This window comes from Artibeus jamaicensis, unplaced genomic scaffold (genome assembly GCF_021234435.1).
Source record: "Artibeus jamaicensis isolate MK-2021 breed Jamaican fruit bat unplaced genomic scaffold, CSHL_Jam_final contig_320, whole genome shotgun sequence".
Taxonomy (NCBI): Eukaryota; Metazoa; Chordata; class Mammalia; order Chiroptera; family Phyllostomidae; genus Artibeus; species Artibeus jamaicensis.
In genome coordinates, this window is record NW_026521753.1 from 334928 (window position 1) to 354020 (window position 19093).

The 19093-nt window shown below is 41.1% G+C and overlaps 1 protein-coding gene and 2 long non-coding RNA genes across 3 annotated transcripts in view; 2 read left to right on the forward strand and 1 right to left on the reverse strand.

Moving 5' to 3' along the window:
* The window catches only part of LOC128627124 (uncharacterized), a 152764-nt gene that overhangs the window by 29998 nt on the left and 103673 nt on the right, over positions 1 to 19093 (forward strand). The window lies entirely within an intron of this gene.
* On the reverse strand, positions 13268 to 16461 carry NXT1 (nuclear transport factor 2 like export factor 1). The gene is made up of 2 exons (XM_037148397.2): positions 16037 to 16461; positions 13268 to 13994 (listed from the first exon to the last, which is right to left on the reverse strand). Exon 2 carries the CDS (start codon positions 13932 to 13934, stop codon positions 13512 to 13514), a length of 423 nt encoding a protein of 140 aa, XP_037004292.1. The 5' UTR covers positions 13935 to 13994; positions 16037 to 16461; the 3' UTR covers positions 13268 to 13511.
* Positions 16632 to 19093, forward strand: part of LOC128627125 (uncharacterized) — a 58968-nt gene continuing 56506 nt past the window's right edge. Inside the window, exon 1 of the long non-coding RNA XR_008391239.1 lies at positions 16632 to 16849. This is a non-coding gene — a long non-coding RNA (uncharacterized LOC128627125). The remainder of the gene's footprint in view (positions 16850 to 19093) is intronic.

A 19093-nucleotide genomic window follows, 5' to 3' on the forward strand; every position in this document is an offset into this window, starting at 1 on the left:
GTCTAGATTAACAACTGAAGGAAACAGCCACATACAGCAGAACCCTGGCAGTCTCAGAGCAGGCTGCCTAAGGTCAGACAGGGTCAACATCTGACTGACATCACCAGAGGCAGATCCCAAAATAAAAAACAGTGGTAAATACCAGAGACTACCAAGACGAAATCCATCATGGTCTTCTTCATGATTAGTGATATTTTTCTTTTCTGCATAGCTTTTTAACACTCATTTTTTCTCCAGCAAAATTGTGCATATTAAGTGACTAGATTTTATACTATATTTGTTTCCTTTCTTATAATAGTCTTAATCTCTTTGCACCCTATTAATACTGGTTCACTTGCTGTTGATACTGATACTGCAAGGAGGAAATATTTTTGCAGATTTGGGTTTGTTACCTGGGCTTTGTGGTTTTCTTCTGGCAGACCCTGCACAATAGTATACAATATGTGATGGATGGAATGACCCTCCTCTGTCATGAGCTAGAGGGAAGGACACACCAAAGAATGACCCAACGATAATCAAAACCCAACTGTCTCTTCCAGAAAGCCAACATAAATGGCATAAAGGACATCCCAAGAGCATCAAGTTTAGGAGATCAAAGAGATTAACACCACTGAATCTCACAGATTTCCTACTATAGAAGATCACACCACAAACTCAGGGAGTCAAAACAGTTCAATTTAAGAAGCAGAGGCAAACACGATGAGTCTCAAAAACAATGGGTAATGCAGACCCAGGCTCATGGGGTCCGCAACATTGTGAATGAGATACAAGAAATTCACACGGACCACCGTGCCCTGTGGAGGAAAAGGGACAGCATGGCTTTTTTTCTCAAGAGGAGAAACAGCCTCAGCCCTCACCATGACAAGCCTTTATTGCTTTTCTGGGCACATTACATGATAGTCCTCATTTACTATACACAGGTTCACTTTAGGTGGTTACCTTTTACAGCAAACAAAGGAGATAATGCTGCTAATCACATCACACAAGAAGGATATTTGCAAATTCAAAGGGAAAAGTGATTGAACCAGTTATACTCCATACTGGGGAGGTTTAGCACAGACTTTAAGAAGTTATAGTAAGCACTTGCTGTCTCAATTCAGGGGGAGGGAGTTTTAGCAAAAAGCAAGTCTCAAAGTGGCCTAGGTACAATGCAGGCCAGATTCCCCATGGGAGAACCTATCCATGGGTGTGGGTCTTATGCATTGGACCTTGCTTTCCATGGAGAACTGGGCCCACACCAAACAAAATGGTCCCCTATAAATGGACACGCAAAGAAACAAACCCCAAACCACAGGAAAGGAGGAATATTCAGAAAAAATGCTAAATGAAATAGAGGCAAGTCAACTATCAGATACTGAGTTCAAAACAATGGTTATAGCCCTGGCTGGTGTAGCTCAGTGGATTGAGCACAGGCCTGTGAACCAAAGGATTGCGGTTTGATTCCCAGTCAGGGCACATGCCTGGGTTGCAGGCTGGTTCCCTGCAGGCCAGTTCCCAGCAGGGGATGCATGAAAGGCAACCATACATTGATGTTTCTCTCCCTCTCTCCTTCCCTTCCCCTCTAAAGATAAATAAATAAATAAAATCTTTAAAAAAACAATGGTTATAAAGAAGCTCAAGGAGCTCACTGTGAATTACAACAAACTACAGGGAAGCTACTAGGAAATTACTGCAAACTATATTACCATGAAAAAGTAAATAGAAACTATTAATAAGAGCCAAGAGGAAATAGAGAATACAATTTGTGAAATGAAGAACATAGAAGGAATAAAAATCAGGCTAGATAAAATAGAGGATTGAAACAGTAAGCTGGAGAACAAGGTACAAAAAACTCCCAGAAAGAGCAAGAAAAGGGAAAAAGCCTCAAAAAGAAAGAAGACGTGTTAAGGGAACTGCAGGACAGTGTAAAATGTAATAATATCCATATAATAGGGATACAAGTAGGAGAAGAAGACCAAAGGATAGAAAACCTGATTGAAAAAGTAATGATGGAAAACTTCCCTAATTTGATGAGAGAAAAAGTCACACAAATCCAGGAGACACAAAGAGTCCCAATCAAGAGGAACCTGAATAGGTCCACTCTAAGACACATCAAAATTAAAATGTAAAGACACAGAGAGAATGTGAAAGCAGCAAGAGAGAAACAAGAAATAACATAGAAGGCACACCAAGAAGTCTAGCATCTGACTTCTCAATTGAAACACTGCAAACCAGAGGGAATGGCAAGGAATATTCCAAGTAATGAAAAGCAACAGCCTGAAACCAAGACTACTCTACCCAGGAAGGCTCTCAATTAAAATGGAAGGCTAAATAATGAGTTTCCCAGAGAAAATAAGGCCAAAAGAATATATCTCCACTAAACCAGCACTGTAAGAGATGTTAAAGGTACTGCTTTAAAGAAAGGAAGAAAAAGAGTAAGAGAGAGAGAGGTAATCCAGTACAAAGGGAGTTAAATGGTAATGAATAAGTACCTATCAATACTAACCTTAAAAGTAAATGGATTAAATGCTCAAAAAAAAAAAAACCCAGAGTAGCTAAATGGATAAGAAAAATATGACCCACACATATGCTGTCTACAAGAGACCCACCTCAGAAAAAAAGAACTACACAGACTGAAAGTGAAGATTTGGAAAAAATATGCCAAGAAAATTGACAGGAAAAGAAAAGCAAGGGTAGCAATACTTATATCAGACAAAAATAGACTTTAAAACAAAGGCCATTAAAAGAGTCACAGAAGGGCATTTCATAATACTCAAAGGAAGAATATCAAGAAGACAAACATTATAAACATATATGCACCAATCAGTAGAGAAAGCAAATACATGAGGAAAATCTCGGAGGACTTCAAGAAATATATAGATAGCAACACATTTATGCTAGGGGATTTTATTACCCCACTGTCAAAAATGGATATGCCTTTCAAACAAAATATCAACAAGGATATTGTGGCATTAATTCCCTAAATTAAATGCACTTCACTGAATATATATAACCATTCATCCCAGAGAAGCAAAATGTATATTATTTTCAAATGCACATGGAACATTTTCAAAGATAGACTACATGATGGGATACAAAACAAGTGTTAACAATTTCAGGAAAGTTGAAATCATATCAAGCATCTTCTCAGACCCCAAAGTCCTAAAACTAGGAACCAAGCTCAATGAAAAAAGTAAAAAACATTCAAATTCGTGGTGACTAATAGGATGCTATTAGACAACGAATGGGTCAACAATGAGATCAAGGAGGAAATAAAAAAAGTTTCCAAAAACAAATGAAAATGAACTTATAACCATCCAAAACTTATGGGAGACAGCAAAGGTGGTCCTGAGAGGGAAGTTCATAGTGATACAGGCCTACCTAAAAAGGATAGAAACATTTTTTTTAAAAAGCCTAACCCTATACCTACAAGAACTTGAAGAACAACAACAACCAAAAAAACCATAGCAAGCAGAAGGAAGAATATAACCAAGATCAGAGCAGAATCAAATGACATAGGGACTAAAAGCACAATTCTAAGTATTAATAAATCCAGGAGGTGGTTCTTTGAAAAGATAAACAAAATTGACAAGCCTTTTAGCAGACTCAAAAAGGAAAAAGAGAGCAGTTCCCAGTCAACACAATCAGAAGTGAAAGAGGAGAGATTACAACTGATACCACAGAAATACAAAGGATTGTAAGAAATTACTATGAAGAACTACATGCCAAGAAATTTGAAAACCTAGGTGAAATGGACAAATTTATAGAAAAATATAATCTTCCAAAACTGAATGAACAAGAAGCAGAAAGCCTGAACAGACTAATGACAGATGAAATTAAAGCAGTAATCAAAAAACTCCCATCACACAAATGCCCTGTACCAGATGGTTTCACAGGAGAATTTTACAAAACATTTAAGAAAGAGCTAACACCTATTTTTCAAAGACTATTCCAAAACATCCAAGAAGATGGAACACTCTCAAACACTTTTATGAAGCCAGTATCATCCTACCCTAAAACCAGATAAAGACACAACAAAGAAAGAAGACTACAGGCCAAATTCTTTGATGAACATAGATGGTAAAATCCTCGACAATATATTGCCAAACCACACCAGCAATATGTTAAAAAGAGCATACGCCATGATCAAGTGGGATTCATCCTAGGGATGCAAGAATGGTACAATATTTACAAATCAATAAATGTAATATATCACATAAAAAAGGAAATACAAAAATCCCATGATTATATCAACAGATGCAGAAAAAGTATTTGATAAGGTACAGCATCCATTTATGATAAAAACACTCAGCAAAGTGGGAGTAGAGGGATCATACCTCAACATAATAAAGGCCACATACAAAAAACCTACAGCCAACATCATATGCAATGGGCAAAACTAAAGGCTTTCCCACTAAGATCAGGAACAAGACAAGGATGTCCACTTTTACCACTTCTATTTGACATAGTATTAGAAGTCCTAGCTACAGCAATTGGACAAGAAAAAGAAATAAAAGGCATCCAAATTAGAAAGAAGGAAGCAAAACTGTCATTGTTTGCAGATGACATGATAGTGTACATAGGAAATCATATAGACTCCACCAAAAAACTACTTGATCTAATAAGTGAATTCGGCAAAACAATGGAATTCAAAGTTAATATTCAGAAATTGAAGGCATTTTCCACACCATAATAGTGAAATATCAGAAGAGAAATTATGAAAAAAATCCCATTTGATATAGCAATAAAATAAAAGTACCTAGGAATAAACCTAAACAAGGAGATAAAAGACTCAGAAAACTTTTCCTGTGCGCAGAAAACTACACAACACTGAAGAAAGGAATCAAGGAACACACAAACAAATGGAAGCATCTACCATGCTCATGGATGGGAAGAATTAACATAATCAAAATGTCCATATTACCCAAAGCAATGTATAGATTAAATGAAATCCGTATTAAAGTGCCAATGACATATTTCACAGATATAGAACAAACAATTCAAAAATATATATGGAATCATAAATGATCCTGAATAGCTGCAGCAATTTTGAGAAACAAGAACAAAGTAGGAGGGGTCACAGTACCTGATATCAAACTGTATTACTAGGCCACTGTAATCAAAAGAGCCTGGTACTGGCATAAGAACAGTCACATAGGTCAAGGGAGCAGAAAAAAGGGCCCAGAAATAAAACCAAGTCTCTATGATCAATTAATATTTGACAAAGGGGAAAGAAGCATAAAATGGAGTAAAAATAGCCTCTTCAACAAATGATGTTGGGATATCTGGACAGCTACATGCAAAAAAAATGAAACTTGATTGCCATCTTACACAATACACAAAAATAAATTCAAGGTGGATAAAAGACTTAAATATAAGTTGCAACACCATAAAAGTCCTAGAGGAAAACGTCGGCAGGAAAATCTCAGACATTCCATGCAGCAATATCTTCACTAATATGTCCCCTAAGGCAAGGGATGTAAAGGAAAGAATAGACAAATGGGACCTCATCAAATTCAAAAGCTTCTGCATGGCTAAAGAAAACAGCATTAAACCAGACAATCACAGTTCGATTCCCAATCAGGGCACATGCTTGGGTTGCAGGTCGGTTCCCTGCAGGCCAGTTCCCAGCAGGGGGTGCATGAAGGCAACCATACAGTGATGTTTCTCTCCCTCTCTCCTTCCCTTCCCCTCTAAAGATAAGTAAAATCTTAAAAAAAAAAAAAAAAAGAAAACAGCATTAAAATGAAAAAAGAACCAACTATATGGGAAAACATATTTGCCAATGACACCTTGGCCAAGGGTTTGATCTCCAAAATATATAAAGAACTCACATGATTCCACTCCAGGAAGACAAAAATCCCAATTAAAGCATGGACAAAGGATCTAAAGAGATACTTCTCCAAGGAGAACATACAGAGATCCCAGAGGCATGTGAAAAGATTCTCAGCATCACTAGTCATCAGAGAGATGTAAAATAAAACCACAATGAGTTGCCACTGCACACTCGTGAGAATGACCATTATAAACAATTCAACAAACAAGTGTTAGAGAGGATGTGGAGAAAGGGAACCCTAGTGCACTGGTGAGAATGTGTACTTGTACAGCCACTGTGGAAAATAGTATGGAATTTCATTAGAAAACTAAAAATAGAAGTTGCCTTTTGATCCAGTAGTTCCATTGCTTGAAGCATACCCTAAGAATTCTGAAGCACCAGCCCATAAGGACCGATGCACCCCAATGTTCATAGCAACACAGTTTACAATTGCCAAGTTCTGGAAGCCCATCAGTAAATGATGGGCAACCTAAGTTCCCATCAGTAAACGAATGGATAAAAAAACTGTGGTACACTTACAGGATGGAATACTATGCAGCAGAAAGAAAGAAGGACCTTCTACCCTTTGCTATAGCTTGGATGGATCTGGAGAGCATTATGCTAATTGAAATAAGCCAGGTGGTGAAAGACAAATACCATACAATCTCACCTATAAGTGAAACCTAATAAACCAAACAAGCAAGCAAAATATAACAAGAGACATTGAAATTAAGAACAAACTGACAGTAACCAGAGGGAAGGTGAAAGGGGTTGGGGGTAAAGGAGAAAGCATTGTGAAGGAGCATGTATAAAGGACACATGGACAAAGCTAGAGAGGATAGGATCAAGGGTGGAAGTTGGGGATTGCTGGGGTTGGTGGGGGAGTGGTAGGGGAAAATGCAGATAACTGTACTTGAACAACAATTTTAAAAGAGACTTAAGAAATAAAGAAAAGAAAAAAGATGATGTTTGTAAAATTGGAGGCAGGGCAGCAGAGGCTTTTTCTGAGTAGGGCTCTGGGAGCCCACACTAAGGAGGTAAGCTTGAAGCAACAACTCCAGGAGTTGTGAGGGGCTTTGGGAGAGGCTGGAGAACCATGTGGCAGGAAGGGCAGGCTACTAGCCCCTCTCCTGTCAGCCATTCTTGGTCCAGATGAGACCCCATGTCCAAGGGTCCCTGCTTCCCACCTGGCTGAGTGTGCAGAAGGCAGGCAATGTTCTACAGAATGATCGGCCCTGGCCACGACCAGACACCCAGATACTGAACACTGGGCCCACTCCTACTGAACACACCCAGCTAAAGCAATTAGGATTCTCAGAGAAGATATTATCCTGCAGGGATGCCCACCTGGAGGAATCCCTGCATATCTCCCATACAACCAGTGCTCTGCCTCCAGGCTGTACCTACCAGGGCCTTTTGCTTTGCAGCCTTTCCTAAGAGAGAACCATACCCTTCCCAGTGAGAGTTGGAGCCAGGGAAGGGACCCTAAGCTGGAGCAGGGCAGGAAGGATGGGAAAGGAATCCATTTTGAGGGTCAAGTTCTGCACCCACTTCCATCATTCCTGAGATTACAGGACATTCAGGCAAAGGTTTTCACAAAGTTGGGACTAAAAGACTGAATTTTGTCTTTTCATCCCTCCCCATCCATTGCCTTTATCCCAGCAATGGAATCTTGAAACAAATGGTATGGATGAATTTATATTTGCAGCCTGTGAATACAGATGAAAGTGGACATTAATTTATAAACTTGATTTAGAAAATTAATTGTAACAAAGCTAGATGAAGTGATTATAATTTTTCTTATTTCAACTTTTTATAAATTTTAAATTATTCTAATTGTAATGTTTATTTAAAAATAATTGTGCTGAGGAGTGATGTTAACCCCTGTGTGTGTGTGTTTGTGTTTTTTTTTTTTTGGCCCAAATCCACAAACCTTACTATGGGTGGAAAATGATAGTAACACTGTGGTGTCTGTGTGAAAAGAGTTTCCTAAGACCTGCACAGAAGGATGTGGCTCTTTATTGAACTTTATTGATGTAAAATTAAGTGGGTTCCCCTTCTGACTTCTCAATGTCTCAACTTCATCCATGTTGCCATGGAAAAAGTCTAGTCTTGTCCTCAGGAAGACCAACACAAAAGCCAGTGTCTAGTCCAGCATCTCATGAGCTTAGCCTGTGTTTCCAGCTCTAGTTCATTGTTGTGCTGCAGTATTCAGGCTCTTTCTTGGAATCTGTGTATGGATACCATGTGACCATGGGCCACATGACTGCTAAGGCCATATAACTATGGAGAGAGGACATGTGGATGTGCACAGCACAAGTTCAGGTATGAGATAGACTTGTTTTCTGGGACTATATTAGTTTGGGTTTGAGATGGACCAGGTGCCTTTTCCAAAGAACCAGTCATTTTTCCAAGCTTTCATGGGCTTTGGATAGGTTTACACCCCCTAGTTAGACCGACAGGCCTTTTGGTCAAACACTTCTCCCCTATGCCCCTCCAACAATGTAGTACATGAGGGGGGAAGGAAAGTGTTAATCCCTTGGTGGAGCAATGTTATGGTCCCCTGGAGTGTGGAAACCTGTAGTTTCCTGGGGAAGCAAATAGGCTTGTGTTCCTCCATTTTATTAAGCTCAATATCTAGTTCCCTTTGCTTCCCATTCCTAGCTAAATACTGACAGTAACATTATGGTGTGGATAAGGGGAATGGAGGGGCTGACTTTTTCTGTGCTTCAATCTCTCCTGGTTATGGTTATTTCCAGGTCTCTGAGACAGGTCAGCTCTTATGTAAAACTGAAGATAAGAGGCTATGACAGAACAAGGTCTGTTGGTTTGTTACTGTGGCTTTGGTTTCAGTTTGATTAAAACCACAGAGGCAGAGTAGAAGGGTGCATAGGGAGTAGAGGAAAATCTTGGGTAGTCTGAGGGAGAAGTGGTAAGGCCCTGACTGGGCAGAGTTGGGAGGAGCTGGGTCTGGGGAGTGTAGAGGGTGAAGAACAGAGTTACTTGGAGCATTCTGGTAGAAGTGAAATGGGATGTGGGGTGTGAAACAGACAGTGAGAAAAACTAAGGGCGTTCTGGTAGACTATTTTCACTCAGATTCAATATTCAGGAAATGCTAGAAGTTAAGAAGCTTCTAAAGGTGGTCAGTTCCAAGCTCAGCAGGTACACACTGATCCTGCTCTTCTTTGTTGACCATGATCCATGTAGCAGGCTCTGTCCTACAAATATTGCACATACTTATGTTAGGTATAATACTACCCCACTATATAGATGTGGAAACTGAAGCTTGCAGAAGCTGAGCAGCAGCAGAAATTTGGTGTCTGCAATGCCCATTTAAAAAAAAGATTTTTTAAAATTTATTTTTAGAGAGAGGGTAAAGGAGAAAGAGGGAGAGAAAAATATTGACATTGTTGTGTGAGAGAAACATCAATTGGCTGTTTCTCATATGCCCCCAACTAGGGACCTTGCCTACAACCCAGGCATGTGCCCTGACTGGTAATCAAACTGGTGACCTTTTGGTTTGCAGGTGGGCACTCAACACACTGAGCCACACCAAGCCAGGGCTCTGCAATGCCTATTTTTAACCTTCACACTTCTCTGACAAATCAGTCTCTTAGTGAAAGAAAAGAGTGGATGTTCCAATAAATCAGTGGTCCGCCATTCTTATTGAGCATCAGAATTTTCATGGATGGTTGATTTGGTTAGTGGTGGGGCCCGAGAACCTGAATTCTTGGAAAATGCCTAGGTGATGGTCCAGAGAAGCACAGCTCTAGAAGGTTTCTAGAGTGCATCTAGAAATAAGGATCAGGCTTTGAAGATGCCATCTGAGGCTCCTTCCAGGTTTTCAGCTTACAATATCCCTGAAGGGAAGCTTTTCCTAGGCTACCTTGTCTAGAATCCAAGATTATGATCTTTTCATAGTACTTCAAGAAATGACACAAGCCAGTGTGCAAGGCTGCCATCAAGCTTGTCGATGTTTACTGCTCTAGCATGGATGAGCAGAGAGACAAGCTGTCCCTGCTGGAGGTGGAGGAGGACATGCTGATGTGGGATGGAATTCCCATCTCCAGGAAGACAGTTGTGGGTGACATTTTCAGCTAACTGCTTCCAACTCATTCTATGTCACCAAGTCCACTGCCAGCCTGTGAAGCACCCAGAAATGGACAAGATGGGAATCCTCATTGTGCCCTGTGAGACAGCAAAGTTGGAGGGTCATCCATGATGCATTTCCCACCAGACCTTCATTTTGAAAATGCTACCTGGTCCAACCACACAGAAATGAGGTTGTGCAGGGTTGCTGCCATTGAGGGAGGTGGTGGGTGCCAGACACCCTTCCAGTGGTTTCTAATGTGGAAGCCACATTTTCCTTGTGGAGGGTGGGGCTGCTGCAGTTCACATTACATAGTAGCAGCCTGTCTGCTGATGTTATGTTTAGTTCCCCTACTAACCTACTTTATTCCTTGCCCTACAAAAGGTCTACGTTCTGAAATTCTGAAATATAAAAATGCAATAGAAATGTTGCCAGCTTTGTGTGTTTGGGATTGGGGGTGGTTGGAGGGGGGTTTCAGGGGAGGTACTCCTGTGGTGGAATGGGAGGGGCTGAATTCCTTGACTGAGCTGCATGCACAGGAATTCACACACATACACACACACCTCACACCTGCAAATCACAGTAGAAAGTGAAATAGCTCATCTTCAGCCTAAAGCAGGAGATTAAGATCTAAAGCTTTAGTCTGTCTGCTCACTCTTCTCCTGTTTAAAGACAGAATGTTCTGGGAATAGGGTCACCTTATACACTTCATGCTAGTCAGTGATCATCTGACTCACCTTCCCCAGAGTTGGGAGATGACAACTAAATAGTAATTGTAAAGCCCCGAGCAGGATGGTGGCTGAATGGAGGCAGGGAGTAGGGCCTTGGCTGTAATGGAGGGTGGCAGGGCCATATGTCTTCATGTCTCTATCTAAACTACATCTATATTTATATTAGGCAGTTTTTTTCAAGAGTAGTTTTAAATACATCTGTTGCTTCAAGCAGGTAAGGCTCCTGATGTTCTTGGGAAGTCAAGTAACAAAGGTCTTTCCAGATTTGCCTCAGTGGTCTCTACCATCCAGAGACATCCTCTCCTTAAGGGACAGTAATAGGGTGTCTGCATTTTATGTCCTGTGTTCAGTGGGGTCATGTAGACTCCAGGCCTCTTAACTCAGCATGTTCTGTTGAATCCCCTTCTCTCTCTGCTAGAGGCAAGGGAGATGGCACCTCACTACTCTTCCCTGTGGGGACATAGAACAGGGATCGTGGAGCAGGTGAAAGGCTTTCTTCCAGAAAATCTCTCCCCAAAACACCCTGCCTCCCCTCCTTATGAGGCAATGGACACTAGCACTCTGAGGTCCCATCCTCATAAGCACTGGGGAGTTGAGGGTTTCTTTGCTGTTGTCAGTCTGATGGGGGTGTGGTACCTCCTGCTATCACCTAGGTTGCTGCTATGCAATGGTGTGGGGGATTGATGTGGAGAAACCACCAGTGTTCATCGCAGGCCTTAACTAATTCTATTATAGTAAACTGAGTTTATACATCATTTCCTTCCTACCTTCCTTCTATATGTATTTTTGTTTTCCCTTTTAAATTATTTTCTTGTGCCTTTATGGAAATATGGCCTGTCCTTTGTTGCACATACCCTTCTCCAGTTTTGTCACTGCTTATGTTTGGCTATATGTAAAAAAAAAAAAAAGCATTGAAAAACAGTGCCTTCAATAAAATGGAATTGTATTTCTTGCTCCCCAAGAGAAGCTAGAAGAGCTCCATGAGGGTGACAGGGCCTGTAGAACCTGCTTTCCATTCCTCCATCCCTTTCATGTGGCCACAAAATGGGCCTCATTGGCCCTGTAGAACTATCCAGGCCTGTGTTAATGAGGTGGCATTCCACCTGGTCCCTTAAGGACTTTGAGATTTGAAGGCCAGCAGCATCTCCCTCCAAATCAATCTCTGCACTAATGTTCCTGCCCCACTCCACCTTCCTCCTGAGGGACAGTGCTCCAGGGTCTCATGTAATTCTACATCTTGGTTTGGAACCTCACTCTCATGTCTCATATGTACAATATTTTACCAGTATCCCAGCTGAATTGCTTGTCTCATCTTACTATGCACACATCTATGTGACTGGCTGAATCACTCTTTATGTCTTTGACACTGAATTTAATTTACCATTTCAATATCTTACCTCCTGATTACAAACTCTTTGAGGGGAAGGAACACACCTGTGCCTTCTTTGGTTCCCCACAGTGCCTTGGCAGAAAAATTCCCTTAAAGGGCACACCCCCTTGTATGCCCATTGCATACAAGGGGGTGTGCCCTTTAAGGGAATAGGTTTTGCTACAGTTATGTGACATAGGCCGGGCCAGTAATGACTTAAAGATAGGACTTTTTGGTGGTTTCACATAATCATCAGGGACCTAGGCTCCCCCCAGCTCAACCAACACAAACCAGTGGCCCAGCCATCATTGCTGCCTTCTAGGCAGCAAGACAGAGGATTTGTCTTTTGAAGCAAGATTCTCCCACAAGCCCAGTTCTTCTATTTCTACATTATTGGCTGGAACTTGATCACATGTCAAACACAGTTATAAACTCAGCTAGGAAGTTCTCTTTTAGCTGGGTACTTTGTCTCACTAAACATTGAGTTTCAGTAACTAGAGAAGGGGGAGGGTATTGGGAGGAAAATCTCATCTGTGCCACCGTACACATCAGTATTCTTTTCCTTCTCAATTTTCCCTTTCCAAATCCTAACCCACAACCCTATCCCAAACCTAGCAAAGAAAATTTAATTAGGAAGTCGTGTAGTCACAAGATCTCACCTATTGGGCAAAAGATGATGAAACATTCTAGTTTTCTATTCTTTTTACATTACAGAGTTGATCTTCAGTGTCAATAAAACTAGCTTTTAATTCTGATGCTTCCCCTACCCCAACCTCAGTATTTCTTCCTCATAAAAGCAGTTCTTCACATTTTCTTTGTAAGAGATTAGTTAATATAGCTGTTTCATTTACAAGCAGTTATGAGCTCTTTAGTATTTCACCTGTTCTCATTCATGTAACTCTCAGCTAAGCTTTTAAGGTAGGGCCCATCCACCTCCGTTAGGTGAGTATGATGTATTCCAAAGTAAACTACACATTAAGACACCTAGAGTGCTTTTGAAAAATGCCAATGCCCAGTCCTACCCTCAGACTTTCAGGATAGTTGGTCTGGGATGTGTGGCCTGAGCAAAGGTAATTTCAAAATGTCCCAAGGAATTACAGTGCGGAATGGTTGTGAAGTCCAGCTCCACTACACCTGGGTATACACCCATGCCTGGTACAGGTGCTTGGCCTCGGACCTCACACTTCTGCAAGTGTCTTTTACAAAGCTTACTGCCTTTAACTTACCCTCTCCTTAAAACCTGGTCAAACACATCAGGCAAGAGAAAACGAACATTTGTATTATTGTTTTATTTGTCAGAATTTCCAGAACCAGGGTGTCTACTGGACGAGTAGAAAAATAGCTTTTACTACTATGAAAAGGCAACTATGACAAACAAATATACTCAGAGGCTCCATGGACTGAAACAAATGCAGAGTTCAGCCTGGGCAGTGTATCTTACAACAACAAAAGAAACTGTGTACACACATTTTGAGATCTGCATTTCCCTCCAGAGCTAGGGCTGAAGCAGAGGCCTTTCCAGCTCTACTAGCTGGCCCAATCCTGGAACCGGAAGCAGTCACTTGCTATCTTCCACACTGTATTACTGGGTGAAGCCTGGGCAGTAAGGAGGAAGTTCTGGTTGAAGTCCCGTTGTTTGTTGCCTTCAAACTTCACTGTTCCACAGATCACAACAAGGACTGTGGTCTGGCTTGGGGTGGCTTCATCATGTACAGGCTGACAGTCAACCACATTGATTTGAAACTCACTGGAAGGCAACATTTCAAAAAACTCACTCAAGGACTCTTGCCCTGAGACAGCGTTTCCGTTCCACACCAGGGTGGCTGTGCCCATGTATAGGCGGGACAGCAGACGCCTCCGCTTATCCATGGTGGTGTAGTAGACGTTGACAAACTCCTCAGCAGCCCTACAGGCCTGATCCACGTAGGTCTTGAAGTCCACTGATGCCATCTCTGGTTTTGCTAAAGGAGGCCTCCTTCCAGGTGCTTCCTGCACCTGAGGGAGATGGGGCTGTGGGGAGGAAGGTCAAAAAGAACCCATGTTAACACCAAACTTCATTCTGTCCTGACAAGTTTTTTATTGGTGGCAAAACAATTACATTCCATAGAGAGATGACTCTAGGCTCAGATTGCTGCTGACACCTAATCTTACTAAACCTCAGTTTTCTCATCTTAAAATGGGATTATTACTAATTGTGGCATAGTTGTAATGTGAGAATTAAATAGGACTGTATACTAAGTGTTCGGTTAAAAAGCCTAATACCTACATGCTCAGAAAATGGTAGCTATTACTATGAATGTTAAAAAATCTCATTTTACAAAACAGCATACTTGATCATGGAAGGCCACTTTTTCCTAAAATCGTGAAACAGGTGTTCCTGTCCCTAGAAAAGTAAGGAAAATTTATCCTGGGTAAAGACAGTGGACCTTGTTGAAGAGAACAGTAGCCTAATAAAGGCCAATCAGATGGCATATGCTTATCAGCTTGTAACAGTCTGTGATAGCCTATCATGCCTGAGTTCACTCCACAGATACTGGGAGTTTTTGTTTTTTTTTTAAAGGCAGGTTTCTTAAGAGGGTAAAAGAACAAATGCCACAAAGACAGAACCAAAATGATGGTCATAATCCTCATGACAGCTATAAGAAACCTGGCGGCTGACTGGGAATAAAAATGGAGAACACCTAGCATCTGTGAACATCAATACTCACCAGGTAAGTCCTGTAAGCCACAATGGAAAGATAGGTTAGAATCAAAGAAATTCTGAGGGGTGGTAGTGGAGAGTAGGGGTGGCAAAAAAGAATTTCAACTGTAGCTGAGATGCCACGTTTCCTTTAAAAAGCCCCAAAGCATAAAGAAATACTATTGTTTCCCCTCCCCGCAGGGTATGGTACAACTATTACAGTTCTCTGTTCTTTTGTACACAATTAAAATATTTCACTAAAAAAATCCAACAGAAGACATGACTAAAATAGTGCGTATATTTAGACTTATAAAATTAAATATTGAACAAATTTTACATTTCACAGATCTTAACTTTTTTAATGAAATAGATTTAAAAAATTCCATACTAGACTGAGAAGGAGTCAGGGACTTTTAAGGGCTAAGAAAGGTGGAGACCTCTGCCTCCTGCAAGAACTGTAAGGAGCTGGGAGGGAGCGTAGTCCTAGGAATGAGCAGTTTCAGGGCCAGATTCAGACTGGTTTTTCTGTTCCCTTCAGTAACCTAAAGTCAAGCCTCAACAAACACTGTGAGCTGGCTATTTGCTAAGTGTTTTACATGCATTACCTCATTTAATAGTCACCACAAATGGATGAGAGAGTATTACTATGATAATTATACTAATAAGAAAATTAAAACTTAGGTTTGGATCTTGGCAGTAAGGACACTATCATTTATAAGAATGTATGTGGATCTTGCAAATGTCAAGATTATGCTGTCCTTTCACTTGCTTATTTTTTATGTTCCTGCACTCATGAAATCAATTTCATAATAGCACAATTTCTGGACCACTAGTTTGAAAATTTCCTTTCAAGGGCCCACATTTCTCTGTTGAAGGAATTCTCAATCACCAAAGATCCACATTATTCATCACCCTGACATTCCTCAGTTTCTCTACCATCTCAATTCAATATCAGAAACATCCCTCATCTCCACCCCAGTTCCTGGCTCACATTTTCTGTTCCAACGAAGCGTGCTTTCCAAACACAGTTTTAACAACCTGCCCGGCCGGATGCTTAATAAAATGACCACTTCCACTTGCCTTGAAACAGGCCTCATTTCTCGTGGAGAGTGGCTTTTACCCAAACACGTAAGGCACGCTTATTATGGCCATGTTCTGGACAGAAACCTGCTACTGAGCACTGCCCCTTCGTCATCAAGCGAATTTACTACCCAGCTTTCGCACAGGCCAAAGCGTGATACAGAACGGCGGCGCTGCCACCTGGAGAAGGGACAAAACATAGCTTAATCATGACAATGGAGGGAGTGCGTGGGAGGCACACGTAGGAGATGGCTAACGAAGCCCTCAGACTGTCCGGTAGGAGATCACCTACCTGTGCCGGCGAAGTCCAGGGTCTATGTGGAACGTGACCTCGGTCTGCCAGGTCAGTGCCGGCTGTGGTGGCCCCGGTCCAGCGGTCCAGCGACCTGAATTGGGGCCACAGCTACTCCCACTGTCCCTGAAGGTCGCGGGACTGGCCCGCCGATGCTCTGCGCTCTTCTTCGCTCTTCCGCTGCTTAGGAGGAGAGTCTCCCTTAGTTCCTCTTCTCCCCAGGAGGCACCGCCTGGGCTGCAGGACTTCTGAGCCTGTAGCCTTTACACTGCACTCTAGGGGTTACACCCGTGATCCATGGTGCTCTCAGATGACGCCAGCTCCCACCTCCCCAAGAAAGGCTTCTGTGCCAACCCGTGGAATGGTGATCTCTGAGGCTAGCTAGCTCCACCTAGGTGTGGCTCAAAGGTGATGGGAACTTCCGGGAAAGGTGCTTTCCCAGAATGCCACTGCAAATCCACGCTGGAGTTTTCATTGGTCTAAGCTGATCACAGAGGTGGGCCTACTTGTTAGGAGGGATTCCTGGTTGGATAAAACTTCCAAGTTTCACTTTCCAAGCCCAGAATTGAGGGGGCGGGGTCAGCTTTGAGGCTGAGGAGGTCGCTTAGTAAGGAAGGGTAGGGAAAGTGAGGGAACTATCCAGATACTCCTCAGTCTCTAGCAGTTGAGGTGATCCCCGGTTAAGACCAGTGAAGCTTCACTACGTGGAGCAGTTCCGGGAAATCAGCAGCAACAGTGACCCATCTTAAGGCTTTCAATCAGAGATAATGTGGGGAGTCAGTATGTCCTGCACCAGGGAAACTCCACGAGTCTGTGAGTGAACCCCACAAAGCATCTATTGAACTCAAGTATGCATTGAGGAAAACCAATTTGTATTAAGTATGAAGTTAAACTAAAAATGCAAAAAGAGTTAAGGGTGTGGGTAGGGCTTGAAGTAACCAACGAAAGTATGCCAAATAGGGAAATTTAACCTTCTTGTGTCCAGTGAATTGAGGACCGAAGAAGAACGGCTCAAGCTCTGGCTCAGAACCTCCTAGCTATGTGATACTTTCTGTTCTCTCTGTCTTTGAAACTAGTTGCATTTCAGCTATCTGGAACCTGGGCTGGTTTTTTTTTTTTTTTTTTTTTGGCTGAAATTTTGTTTAAAACAAGTACAACAGAATGCAACCAATTAGCATGGGACTCAGGAAATTATATAGTTTATAGCATAAATTTAAAACTTTGGTTTCTTAAGATACAAGATTCTTTTGTTTTATTTTTAGTTGTTTTTTAAATTTTTTACATTTTATTGTTGTTCAAATGCACCTGTCTAAATTTCCCCCCGCTCCCGCATTACTGCTTGGTTTTGTCTATGTGTCTTTTATAGTTGTTCCTAAAAACCTTTCCCTACTTCCCACCCATTATCCCCTTCCACCTCCACTCTAGTTACTGTCAGATTGTTCTTAATTTTAATATCTCTTTATATTTTGGTTCTCATTTGTTTTGTTGATTAAGTTCCACTTAAATGTGAGATCATATGGTATCTGCTTTCACCACCTGGCTTATTTCATTTAGCATAATGCTGTCCATTTTCATCCATGCTGTTGGGAAAAGTGGGAGGGCCTTCTTTATTTCTGCTGCATAGTATTCCATCAGGTAAATGTACCATAGTTTTTTGATCTATTCATTTATTGATGGGCACTAAGATTGCCACCAGCACTTGGCTATTGTAAATTGTGCAGCTATGAACATTGGCGTGTATAGGTTCTTATGGATTGGTGTTTCAGGATTCTTAGGATATAATCCCAGCAGTAGAATTGCAGGGTCCAAAGGCCATTCCATTTTTACTTTTCTGAGGAAATTCCATACTGTTTCTCACAGTGGCTGTACCAGTCTACATTCCCACCAACAGTGCACTAGCATTCCCTTTTCTCCACATGCTCTCCAATACTTGTTGTTTGTTGATATGTTTATGATGGCCACTCTCACCAGTGTGAAGTGATATCTTATTGTGATTTTAATTTCCTTCTGTCTTATGGCTAGTGATGCTAAGCATCTTTTCATATATCTCTGGGTCCTCTGTATGTCTTCCTTGGAGAATTGTCTGTTCAGGTCTCTTGCCCATTTTTAATTGCGTTGTTTGTCTTCCTGGAGTGGACTCCTGTGAATTCTTTATATATTTTGGAGATCAAACCCTTGGCCAAGGTATCATTGGCAAATATATTTTCCCACACAGTTGGTCCTCTTTACATTTTATTGCTGTTTTCTTTAGCTGTGCAAAAGCTTTTTATTTTATTGAGGTCCCATGTGTTTATTCTTTCCTTTGGGTCTCTTGCTCTAGGGGATGTATTGGTGAAAATATTACTGCATAGGATATATGATATTTTCTTGCCAGTGTTTTTCTCTAGGACTTTTTTGGTGTTTCAACTTATATTTAAGTCTTTTATCCACCTTGAATTTATTTTTGTGTGTGTTATAAGTTGGTAATCAAGTTTCATATTTTGCATGTAGCTGTCCAGATCTCCCAACATCATTTGTTGAAGAGGCTGTTTTTATTCCATTTTATGCTTCTACTCCCTTTGTTAAATATTAATTGACCATAGAGGCTTGGCTTTATTTCTACTCTCTCTATTCTGTTCCATTGGTCTATGTGTCTGTTCTTATGCCAGTACCAGACTGTTTTGATTACAGTTGCCATGTAATGTGGTTTGATATCAGGTACTGTGGTCCCTCCTACTTTGTTCTTCTTTCTCAACATTGCTGCAGCTATTTGGGATTGTTTATGGTTCCATATAAATATTTGAAATGTTTGTTCCATACCTGTGAAATATGTCATTGGTACTATAATAGGGATTGCACTGAATCTATAAATTGCTTTGGATAGTATGGACATTTAGATGATGTTAATTCTTCCAGTCTGTGACTCTGTTTTATGCTTCCATTTGTTTTTGTGCTCTTTAATTCCTTTCTTCAGTGTTGTGTAGTTGTGTAGTTTTCTGAGTACAGGTCTTTTACCTCTTTGGTTAGGTTTAATCCTAGGTACTTTTTTCTTTGTTGCTGCTGTAGAAATAGGATTTT